The sequence below is a fragment of the Cryptotermes secundus genome, unplaced genomic scaffold, assembly GCF_002891405.2.
Source record: "Cryptotermes secundus unplaced genomic scaffold, Csec_1.0 scaffold122, whole genome shotgun sequence".
Lineage (NCBI taxonomy): Eukaryota > Metazoa > Arthropoda > Insecta > Blattodea > Kalotermitidae > Cryptotermes > Cryptotermes secundus.
Window position 1 is genome coordinate 847143 of NW_019738954.1, and position 13030 is coordinate 860172.

General features: G+C 40.8%; 1 protein-coding gene across 8 annotated transcripts in view; it reads right to left on the reverse strand.

Moving 5' to 3' along the window:
• The window catches only part of LOC111871362 (PDZ and LIM domain protein Zasp), a 162408-nt gene extending 151647 nt beyond the window's left edge, over positions 1–10761 (reverse strand). For 5 of the 8 annotated variants that reach the window (XM_023864429.1, XM_023864425.1, XM_023864426.1 and 2 more), the window contains exon 1: positions 10528–10761. In XM_023864429.1, coding sequence (XP_023720197.1) covers positions 10528–10632 — 105 coding nt within the window. In that variant the 5' untranslated portion in view covers positions 10633–10761. The remainder of the gene's footprint in view (positions 1–10527) is intronic. The other 3 variants (XM_023864430.2, XM_023864428.2, XM_023864424.2) reach the window with 1 other exon arrangement.
• Positions 10762–13030: the final 2269 nt, after the last annotated feature.

Here is a 13030-nt window from a genome sequence, read left to right on the forward strand (position 1 = left end):
ACAGCCATTAATCTCGGTCTTCTAGACCGGAGTCGCTACGTTTTCATTTAAGTAGATCCTCAATTATCCTCATGAGGCTGTGATAATCTGGTTACGCCAGAAATCGAACTTGGAACCTCTGGATCTGTAGCCAGGAATTCTGACCACTAGACCAAAGAGGCGTTCAGATTAAACATATTAAATGTAATATTTACAGGTCTGGCAAGTTACTCCCTCCGTATAATAAAACACTTTAGTATGGTATGAGTTGGAATATTACCCGATATGCCTACAGACAATCTAGGAGATCAAACCATGGACCTAGGGAACATGAAACAACAAACAATTAAACAAAATGTGTCGTGTTCCACTGTATTTCATTTACTTATACAATGACATATCACAATCTGTGTGGAAATATTGATGGCTGTTTCGTTATTTTAAAACGCTTTTATAACTAAGTTATACGGCAATTAATTGTAGAATGATTTCTGAAAATGGATTGGAATGGATTTAAAGGAGACATTATGGCTTATTTAAGTCATTATCTCCATATTTCCTGAAGTGGACGAGGAAAACCAAGGAAACTTCAGTTATGAGATGCAATCTCAGGGCTAAGATTCAAAGCCGGTACCTCAAAAACACTAAGCAGGAGTGTTAAACGCTCAGGCGTGATGTTTGATCGCTAAAAATGCAAAAAATAACTCTTTGGAAGGCGTTTTACGTATTCGGTAGAAGAAATCGTAGCACAAAACTAGACACTTCGTGGCTAAGAGTATGCGTATTAGCTATGTTATCGGGACGATAAGTACTTCTACTTGTATGAGTAATATGACCTTCGATATACATTTGATCGTGTTCACACTTCTGGCAGAATAGGCCTACGTATCCCACTTGCTCAGTTCTGAGTGTATGATAGACTATGTATGGTAGGCACTACTGTATTGTATTCAGACAATAGGAACACCACATTAATGAAGTAGCAGTTCTGGCACTTCTTCATGAGACGTCACTGACAAGAGCCCTCAGGTTGTAGACATAAGAGACAGCCTTCGGGTATGAAGTGTGTCTTAGAATATATCGAATGTACCGTCTCGGACAGCTGATATGGGGTCTCCAACTCGGAGGTTGAAACCTTTCACTGTAATAATAACAGCGTTTCACAAAATGTTAACACGGGGCTTCGGACTTGGAGGGCTCTTGTTAAAGCGGTAATGAACTTTCCAAAACTATACCGCGGGGAATTTGGCTTGCTGAGCGATTTTAGCTCTGAAAGACGGGCTCTGACCAATGGACTTCGTTCGTTAAAAAGGGTGATTTATTTTTCATTGAACAATTTCAATTTCTTGTATTTTTCTACTCCATACAGTCTTGAAACTGAAATTTTGGCACACTCCGGGTACATACATTTGACTTAGATTTGTAGCATTGGAACACAACGGAGGCCTCTTTGCTTACCATACGATATAATACTTCGACTTCGAGTCACGATGTATCGACGTGATTTACAAACTCAGACTACAACGGGACCCCGTCATGATACGAACTGTTTCTCGCTATCAAAATCATAATTTTCATTTTCCCCCCCCCCTTCCTAGTCTATCATGGCGTGGGTAAAAGAGGTGTATCACAGAGTTCGAAATGTTCAGGAATGACAAGTTTCACAAAGATATTTATCGAATTTGTGTACAACCGATAGAGACTGTGTAGGTAAAAGGGTAAAGCTATCCCCCTAACAGGCCGTGGGGCCCACAGCGTTGCCAGACGTCGAGGCTCCCACATTTTCTAGACAATCGGCTCAAAGTTGGCGATGAGGTTGTCAGCCTTACACGCGGGCCGCCTTTTACCCCCCGGAAAATTCCTGGTACTCACTTATGTAAAAAAAAATTGTCTTTCTTCCTCGCTACCTCTCCACCCGCAAACAAAAAAAAAACTTCAGAAGTGTCACAGACGTTTCCTAAACAAATGAAACTAAGAGGGCGAAATTTTTCAAAGACAGAAAAGGCTAGAAGCGACGTGACGCACCTTGGGCAGACCCAACCTGATGGGAGAAGGGTCCGAATTTCCAGCCTGAGTACGCAATAAAAACGGCATTAATAAACACCTTAATATTTTCAAAATTCTTTTCGAAAATAAGTAAAATATTTTAAATCAAATTATTACTTTTTGGGAACAGTCCTTGATGCAGGATCTCAAATTTTGGAGAGTATAGGTCGTAGTATGAAAGTCTACAGTGCTAAATATATTCACTCTGTCGATTAGTTTAATTGCATTTATGTCGGTTTATATTCATTGGTGAGAACTGCAAATTTTAAAAATATTTCATTATATTTCCTTTGCAGAATTCTGGCCGATTTAAAAACAGCCCTACACAAAATTCTGTTTTATCAAGAATATCTAATTATGTAGACTTTATTTTGGTTCTCTCAAATGTATTCACATAACTATTTCAATAGTAGGAAAAATTAAGCTTCAAAAAATATACAGCATATTTATAATTCTAATAAAAACTATCCTCGAAGATACTGGATCTCAGGTTGTCACTAAGGTAACGATTCATATTGGATTCAGGGGTGACGACACGGCTTTATCTGTAAGTGGTTACCATATAGGCCTACCAAATTGCACGGTGTCATAATTCAGATGAACATGACGTGAACCCATAAGATGACCAGCTTTAATCTGCATTTCAATTTTCGTAACTATCCAAAGAACATACAAAAAATGATACCTGCTGTCAGTTTCACTAAATATAATGCTTCGGTTCATAATTCACATTCCTGGACGGGGCGCGTTTAAGGGTCCCGTAATATTCACGGGATAAACAACGACTATGTCTTGAACAACATTAACCAACTGATCTTCATAATAGGGACGCTATGCTTTCTGTGAGGTAGAAACTGAAATTTAAAATTGTAAATGAACTTCGGGTTTAAAAGATTTAATACTGAAGTATTTGGGGGGGGGGAGATATCAATGATTTATATCTTCGAACATTTTGGATGGATTTTCCTTAAAATCTGCTTTCCACAACATGCCTCAATTGTACAGGGATGCTATTAACTTTGTTGACCGGTTGTTCTGCGCTTCACGGCGACCGGTGCACCGGCGGCTGCGTGGTGCATGCGAATTTTGCCGATGAATCAATATGTCTAATAGACGATAACGCTTGAAATTAAGGGAAGTTACTAACTTTGTGGACCGCTTGACGGCATTATGTTTTACGGCAAGCAGTGGAGTTCATGCGTGGGGATTTGTTTATGATTTGTCAGCAGTGGGCGCCAGTTATCAGCTCCATTAAGCGTTTGTTCTCAGTTACAATTAGTAATCAGTTTGTTCCGGCATGGTACGGTATACTTCAGGGCAAGATGCATTTCTGTATGACACCTGCGTGAAATACGGATATGCTAGAAGGCGTCGAAGTAAATTTCGTGATCAAAAAGGTCCCCGAGGGCGAACAATTCACAATTTGGTGAATAAACTTAGATCAACGGGACCCTTAATTGGCAAGAAACAAAAACATAACGGCCGAGTGCTTACTGAGGAAAGTTAGAGGACATAGCAGCCAGACTTGAACGTAATCCAGAAAATAACTGAAAAGTCTAGCTCAAGAGAATGGAGTGTCAAATTCCAGTGCAAGAACGGCAACACAACTGTTGAAGCTCAGACCCTATAATACATCTATAATCCACGCCTTGCAGCCGCGCGATCCAATTACAGTTGCAGTTGGTTTCGACAGTCAGTTGTTGGCGAGGTCGATCTCTGAGTGACATTCTTTTCTGCTGAAGAATGGTTTCATTTGCAGGGATACGTACATACGCAAAATAATCCCTAATTGAGTTCACAGACCACATCTAACCCACGAACTCCCGCTCCATTCAGTGAAAGTTGGTGTTTGGTGTGCTGTAAGTACCAGAAAATTGCTCAACCTGTGTTTCTTATTGAAACAATTAATTGTGAAAAGTATGTACGGGTCATTCTCGGGCAGTTCGTTCCAGAGCTAACAGAAGAAGAAACACTCTATGGCTGGTTTCAGCAAGACTCAGCTACTGCTCACACTGCACGTATATCTATGCAGGCTTTCTCAGATATCTTCGGGGCCAGAATTATCAGTAGCAATATCTGGCAGGCACGTTGACCCGACCTTAATCCTTTAGATTTTCTCTTCTGACGCTGTTTCAAAGAAAACGTTTACAACAGTAACCCCAGACCGGAATAAGAAATAAAAACATATTCGTTGGGAAATTGCAAATATCCTCCAGAACAGCTTCAGAACGTCTTCCTCCAGTACGAGGGATTCTCAACACCTCCTGTGATATGTGAATTGTAATTACTTCATTTCGAATGTTATCGGCCAACAGACATATTGATTCATCGGCAAAATTCGTATGCGCCTCGCAGCCGGCGGTGCATCTGTCGCCGTGAAGCTCAGAGCCGTGAACCGGTCAACAAAGTCTAAGAGCCTCCATGTAGTTGTTAACTTATCTTTAATTATAAATTATTTCTATATGCCATAGGAAGACTGCCACTTTGTTGGTACTCTAGGCATTTGTGCGATTTCATTGTAACTGCCTATTGATTGGCCCTCCCTTTAACTGTTCTTCCACCAATCTTAATTCATGAAAATACTCATAATCGTTGTACAAACCATTTGGCAAGAAAGCGTCCCTTTAACTGTTATTTCACCAGTTTCAATTTGCGAAAATACTCACTATTCGATGTACAAACCACTTTAAGAGTACTTCCCTTTAATTGGCATACTATAGCGTAGGTGGTTGAGGCACTATGCTACAAGCCGGAAGGTCGCGGGTTCGCATCCTGATGTCACTGGATTTTTAATTGACGTAATCCTTCCAGCCGCATTATGGCCCTGGAGTCAAAAGCCTCGACAGAAATGAGCACCAGGAATCATCCTGGGGATAAAGGGAGGCCGGCGCGTAGGGCTGACAACCTCACCGCCATCTGTGAGACAACTGTCTAGAGAAAATGTGGGGGGCCTCGACGTCTCACAACCCAATGTGCCTTCACGGCCTGTTAAAGGGGTAGCTTTACTTTTACTTCACTTTAACTGTTACCAATTACTGGTTGTATAATCATCTGGTAATAGAACTAAGTGCCGGTCACGGTAGCCGAGAGGTCTAAGGCATGCACTGTCTTCGCTCGCTCGGAAGCCGGGATCGTGGGTTCGAATCCCACTCAAGGCATGGATGTTTGTGTGCGTTTTTCTGTGTTTGTCTACAGGTAGAGGCCTTGCGACGAGCTGATCACCCGCCCAAGGAGTCCTACCGTATGTGTAAGATCTAGAAAAACCGAAGTGAACGGAGAAGTTCATGGAGGTAGGCCTAGGCCCAAACTGGGGCTGTAGCGCCACAGAAAAAAAACAGAACTAAGTATAAAAATCCACTCCACTGTCCACATTAGGATCGAGTTCTCCTTCAATATAACAGCGGGCACAACTGATAAGTCTCTTTTACGAATCTTATCAACACCTGTTGCTTGCTGATAATTGTTCGGGGCAAGAGTAACATTTCACGTCAACTGCTCTTCACGCAAACTTTCGTTTCAGAGTAGAGCTACGTGACTATTCAGGCAAATATTGACAACCCCCATACACACACACATGCACACCTGTGTGACGCTCGTTTTACCGTCTTGTGTGCTGTACTCAGTGATGAAATTGTTCTCTGCAGTGCCAATGACGTCAATAACCGGAAGTGTTAGAACGCAGAACAACGAAGATAATACTGCACACCGACGGAAGTGCTGATGGAATTTAACTCCATCTTAACGGAGTCTCTCATAAGCACGGATTGACAGCATGGCGATATTTCAAAACGGGGGGGAGGCGCTGAGGACAACGTCTGGACGTAAGTTGCAAAATTAACCGGGGATCAGAGAAATACTGTAAATGAGGACATTCGTAAAGAGGTGTCTTCTTGGAAATAAAACCCGTGTAATGCGTTGAAAGTCAACCCATGTTTCGGGAGAATATATCTCCTCCATCTTCAGGATCGAATAAGAAGCCAGGCAAGAAACCAACATGAAGCAGGCAGCAGACAAAGGAAAGATTCACATTAGTTTCTTGCTTTACTTATTTTACGATCCTGGAAATGAAGGCACCATGTTCTTCCGAAACGTCGGGTGATTTTCAACGTTACATCCCAGACAAAAATAACTCTTCATAACCACCGCTGCGAGAACCTCAAAGCCTACAGGATGTAATAAACTGTAGGCTTACTCTTGGGATATTATTTGAGTGTTCAGGTCATGCAGAGTGGAATGAGCGGAGAACACAGCACACACGGTACAGATAACAAAAACGTACAATCTTTGTCGGAAAACCTAAATAAAACAGATAACTGGGAAATCATTTCTGAAATAAGAGGCCCTCGAATTTAAGACGCATCCAGTTTTTGAATGTGGGCTTTACGAAAAAAGTAAAAACGTCCACATTCCTAGAATTTACAACGCATCTTACCCCTTCAAAGAGGAAAAAAGTGTGAAATGTGACCCTTACATTCGAAATAATACAGCACTACAAACCGATCTTAGATAAATAGGATGTAACTATAATACAACGGTAAAGCTATCCATGTAACAGGCCGTCGAGGCTCCCACATTTTCTAGACAATCGGCTCGCAGATGGCGATGAGGTTCTCAGCCTTACGTGCCGGCTGCCTTTTACCCGTCAGGAAGATTCCTGGTACTCATTTCTGTTAGAGGCTCAGTCGACACCAGGGTCATAGTGCGACTTGAGGGAATAGGTCAATTGACAAATCTGATGACATCATAGGGAATCAAATCCGTGACCTTCTGGCTTGTAGCACAGTGCCTCAACCAACCACGTTACCGCGTACCCTAAATATGAGTATTACGGTATCATTTATTTTTACGTTTGTATTTCCTCTCAGTAGCTACTCTGTCATGAAAGAATAAACGGTATCTGGTCCACTGTCAATCAGTCGACCCCTCGATAATTTTTCTGCCATCTCTTGTGCGTGCAATGGGCAATGTGAACCTATAGTGAACCAACCGCCGATCACAGTGGCCGCGCTTGAACATAGGGGTCGTGGGTTCGAATCCCACTCGAGGCATAGATGTCTGTTTTTAGTCTCTGTGTCGTTCGGTGTGTAGGCAGCGGTCTTGCGATAGACTAATCCTCCGTCGAAGGAGACCTACCGACTGTGTGTAGATTAAGAAACTGAAAAAGCAGCCAAGGTCCACAAGGTCTGTAGAACCAAAGACAGATAGTGAATCAACCAGCACACTAGAGGCTTTTCTTAGCGTCTGATTTCATTAATACTCTTGTATGTTTTTATGTTGCGCAACTTATATATCGTTCAACGAATGAAACGTAAGAAATGACGCGGAAGATTTCGAAGTGGCCGTGAGAATGTTTACAAACTCCCGTCAATACACGAACTTGACGATCCCAGAAACTTGATGGGGATTACAGAAGCTTAATGGGGACTATTGCACAATGTTGCACTTGTGTACATGCAACCTACACACACTCATTTTTTTAAACGTTATGCGGGGCACGCGGCAGCGTAGTTGGTTGAGGCACTATGCTACAGGCCGGAAGGTTGCGGGTTCAAGTCCCGATGAGGTCGCTGGATTGTTTTTCAATTTACATAATCCTTCCAGCCGCACTATGGCCCTGGGGCCGACTCAGCCTCTAACAGAAATGAGTACCAGGAATATTCTTGGGGGGTAAAGGACGGCCGGCGCGTAGGGCTGACAACCTTGCCGCCCATTGTCTAGAAAATGTGGGAACCTCAACATATCACAACATCTCTGACCCCCACCTTACCTACCTTGATCTAATAATCCTAATACTATTTGGTGAAGATTTAAAATGAATATGAAGTTACTGACTATGCAATTTTCTCCAGCCTCCCTTTAATTCTTCCTCTGTCTTACGAATAAATAAATGTCTCATACATGCCGAGCCTCCGTCTTCCTGCAGTGTGGATAATCACTCTCTATACAAAAAAAAAAAAAGGACTAACCAAACAAAGTAACTCAAGCAGTAAAGTTTTTTACTCGTATTCGAGAGGTGTCCAGTTCGAATCTCGACCCGGACACCGACTCTGACAGAGGTTTGTCATGGTTTTCTTCAATCCCTCCAGGCAAACATCGAAACAGTACCTAAAGTGACGTAAGTTCCCGACCGCTTGTTTCCATATCCTTTTAAATTAATTAATTAAGCTAATCATCCTACATTTCGACGCTATATTGTCTGTGACATTGAGGGCGTCGGTACGTAAACCATACATAAATAAGCTGTAAAATGTTTGTTCCTTGTATTTTAATCTTTACACTTTTTAAACAGGCGACGTGAAGCCAAAAGATTTTGAAATTAAAGGTCACGAGAATGCCCTCAAATTTGATATGCTGTTAATGACATCATTGACGTAATTTTCATTCCTTTTTATCGCTACCAAATATCTGAATTTAACACATCTTCTGATGTCTAAAAATTTATTAGATATACGTGTATTTCTTACAATATGATACAAGTTCGCACAAATGCAACACCGAAACCACACGCAATAACATACACGAAAATGGGGGCAGCAGGTTCCTTCGAAACGCTGGTGACCATACACACCAGACCATATACTGTCATAATCCCGAAGACCACAGAACAAACTTCGCAAGATTTAATAAAAATAATTCATGATCACATGACCGTCGATTCTTGCATCATAACACGCCTATTCTTATCTGTGCCCTACACACTCGCTCAAGCCTGATTATCAGTATCTACAGCCCACTGATAGGAGCCTGGAACGAATTAATATGCCATAAAATTTCTTACATGTGTCTGTAGTCGATCACCAATTTAATTCTGAACAAAGCCCTGACTCCCTCGTTTCTCCAGTTCCGCCTCCCCCAACAAGTCATTTCAACATTATTCTACTAAAATCATTTAATACGCCGCAATTAACTAATTTATTATCATACAAACGTCGTTAAAGTTCAAAGAAACCCTCCAGAAAGTTAGAGCTTTAAAGAACAGTGGTTGCTATACCTACAATCTGCTTTAGCATTAAAGAAACTCTGAATTTTACCCACAGTGTATTTAAGTGTTTCACGTCGGTTTCAGAATAAATAGCAATTGTTTCCCTGAAGTCCATTAACCGCTTGAACTTTCTAACACAAATTTTGTATTTCCTCTCGGGTAGAAATTGGATTTTTAATTATTATTTAGAAGAAGTTCGGGACGTATAATGGTCCGATTTGTAAATAAAAATCTGGCGATCGATGACAGGACAGACTGGGACCGTCAGCTGTAGCATACTGGCACTGGCACTGGCACTGGCACTGCCACTGCCACTGCCACTGGCTCATGCTTCAATGGGTGAAATTATAAATAAAACCAACATTCGTGCAATCTAATGACAGAATTAGGTTATTCGTAGATTACAGATGCACTGTTCTGTAATTATCCGCCACTTGTAACTACATGCTGTTAATGACTAACCAATCACTTACTGTTGTTGTTGTTGTTAATGTTATTATTATTATTATTATTATTATTGTCAGAATGAAATAAGTGAAAGAGGTAGAACTCAGCTTCCTTCGATGAGCTGCCTACACCATATAAACAGTTAAAATACAATTAATTTACTTAAGTATTTACTTAACGACGCTTCCAATAGTTCCAAGTGGATGATTAGTATATACGAATAACGGCAAAGTTTTTGAAGGTGACGGTCTTGGCCTAATTTGAACATATTATGCCGGAATTTGCTTGGACGGACTGCGGGAGGCCGCCGAGATCCGAACGGAGCATCTCCCGAATACAAGTCACAAGCTCTACTGCAATAACGAGCTTTCTCGGTGGGAAAAATACAGCTAAACCCATGTGAAACTGAACCTGGATTAATGGATTTTTACATTTATAGAAACAATGGATCAGTTCCCAAGAATGAAATGTGAAAAAGAACGTATAATTAAGGAAATTAAAAAAAAAAGTGGTATATTTTGTTTCCTACAGTTTTTCTCAGAACGAATATTCCTATCACAAATAAAACATAAAACAAAACTGTTGAAAATATATGGGTTACTTCAATGGGCTACGGTGGGGGGGGGGGGAAGAAGATGAAAAGAAACAAACTTGGGAGTGCCTGCTGTACTCTTCAGCAATGTCGTGTCCATGTGGAAGACGAACATGAAACTGGAATGCATGTAAAAAAATGCTGACCTGCCCTGTAATTCCATTTTAAGCAGAAAACGCTATTAGAAAATCACGTATTTACAATTTCCCCCGCTGATCTGATAAAGAACTGTATGTCCACATTCATGTAAAACATTAAGTTGGATCAATCAGATATCTTTCACGATCTACAAGTGTCTTTAACAGTATTTTCTTACGAACTATTTTACAAGCCAGCAGTTTCTTTCGTACGTAACATTGACAGCAGAACAGCGACTGGTGGAAAATATTTGATCCACAGTAACACATTGCAGTGGGTTAAAAATAACGATTCAGACAGGCTGGTATAATTATAATATATATATGCTGAATCTAGGCCTTACCTTCTGGATAAGCAATGGAGCACCAAAATCCTTGCCTCCCTGCAGACGAAAACCCCACGGACAGGCGTCGAATCGAGATAATTTAATGCTAATTAATTGCGCCATACTTCGAACAGTTTTCAAACACTAATTATACAAAAGTAGCTTATGCAATTTACTTTTTTCTTGTATCGAAATCGAAGTTAACTACTTGAGCGACGAAACACAACTCCCGCGGTCTAAAATTGAAGACAGTACATGAATAGAATGTCGTCTGCTATTTTGAATCTAGAGCACTGTGCGCATGCGCCGACGTGACGTAATGAGCATGTGCTACTAGCTGTACGAGAAAACATTCTCGTCATTTCTCTGCAGGCGTTAAAATAAGAATTAGAAGCTATGCTAAAGTTTCTGTGAAAACAGTAATCAGATTACACAAATCGCCAATTGCCTGCCACATCCTGTCGTTGTTTTTGTGTCATTTAAAGGACTGTGTCAGACGGGAAATATTAATCTGTAAGCAGTAAATACTTACGATACATCGACAGTATTCCATTAACAGTGTAGCCAATATATGCATATAATCCCAATAGGGACTAGACTCTTGCTCCGATTATGTAATAGAATTATGTCCGGCTATTCGTGGAATCAAAATAGTTTGCCTTCCGCTACAATAAACGAAGCAGTTATTTTGCTATTTTCTTACATAAGTATCAGTTATCGCTGCCTGGGGAGCTGAGCGACGCCGTAATGACTTCCAAACATTCTGCTTTGCAGGCTATAAATATATTCACCGATATTTTAAACCGAGAACGTTTAACAAACGGGTAATGTATGCCTGATTCACTTCATACTTGAAATGAACACCAAAAAGCGCCTTACGCATTGATCATCATCCAAATGCACGTTCAGTCTGAACTTCCTGAATTCCTGCTTCAAAACCTATGGAATGTCTATTAATTAATTTCGCTCAGTCGGTCCGTCTATCAGTACGCACGAAACAAGTCGAGGACCTGTGCAAATTTTTACGAATTTGATAGCGTGAAAGGCGTTTAGATTTTAATTTTAATTTGGATCGGACGTAATTAACGACGACTTTACGGGAAGACCTACATGCGCTTGTGCGTGTATGTCTTCTCTTTTATTGCTAGTGGGGTGGGACTAAGTCTCTTGTACTGCGGCCACTTCTGGCCTAATGTACCAGCCCCAGATGATAGGTGAGGGTGATTGTCAGGGGAAACCGAAGTACTCGAAGAAAACCTGCCCCAGCGCCACTTTGTCCACCACAAATCCCACTTGACCAGACCCGAGATCGAACCCGGGGCCGCCGCGATGGGAAGCCAGCGACTAACCGCTTGAGCTATGGCGCGGCCCTCCGTGTGTGTCACTAAGCATTCATCGGAGAGAAAAAAGTTTCGGGGGAGGGGGAAAAAGTGGAATGCAGATTTTAGGTCGAATAAATTTTTTCCCCATAAGCCATATAACTTTCGAGATAATTAAGCAGAAGTGATCTTATGAGTTCGTTTTCGAGCTTGCATATTCAACATTGAATCACGGTTTCCTAAACGAAATTATGATGATGATGATGATGATGATGATGATGATGATGATGATAATGATGATGATGATAATAATAATAAATCTCCACTGAGTTGATAATAGGTTAAAATCAGGCTTGTTTTACTTCTTGAATGTAATCCTGTGTTGCAATACTACATTTAAGCATATATTAAATAGCTGTTATATATTTAACTTTCGTTAAGTGACGAAAATTGAGGATAACTGAGGAGCTACTTGAATGGAAAAGTAGCGGCTCCGGTCTAGAAAACCAAAATTAACGGATTTTTTTATTATTATAGAAAAAAATCAAATAAATACAAAAAAGGCCCAGACAATGCCCATCCGGCCTTCTGTAGCATAGGCCATGGGGATGGGTTGCGCTGTCAATGCGACACCCTCTAGAGGTAATACTCTAGATTTCTATCTGAGAGGTGCTTGTTTTGAATCTCAAACAGGGCACCAGCTATCATGACTGAGTCTTTTCATTGTTTTCTTCAATCCCTCCAGGCAAATGCTAAGATAATACTAACCTGACCTAAGGTCATGACTGCATCCGTCCATATCCCCTTAAATTTATTAATCATTCTACCACCTGAAGCTATACACTCTCAATAATGAAACAGTGTTTTGAATTGTTTCATTTTTTGGTCCGTTACACTATCAATCACAAAGTTAATAGAAAGTCCGTCGAGTGTAACAATTTGTAGGTCACTTCTTTATCACTTCTGCCTTACATGTTTCGGTTTGACACAACCATCATCAGAGGCACTTACTACAATTATGAAAACACTGTCGTTGTTTATGATGTTCACAGTTATGTTTGTTGTGTGGACGCTGCTACAATATGTTGACGTGTAAAAGCACAACACTTGCTAGGATAGTTGAGTACACTATCAAATTCTCACTTTCCATCCAAAACTGTTTTTAAGTTAAAACGCTAATGTTAAAATATTTAAAACATTTG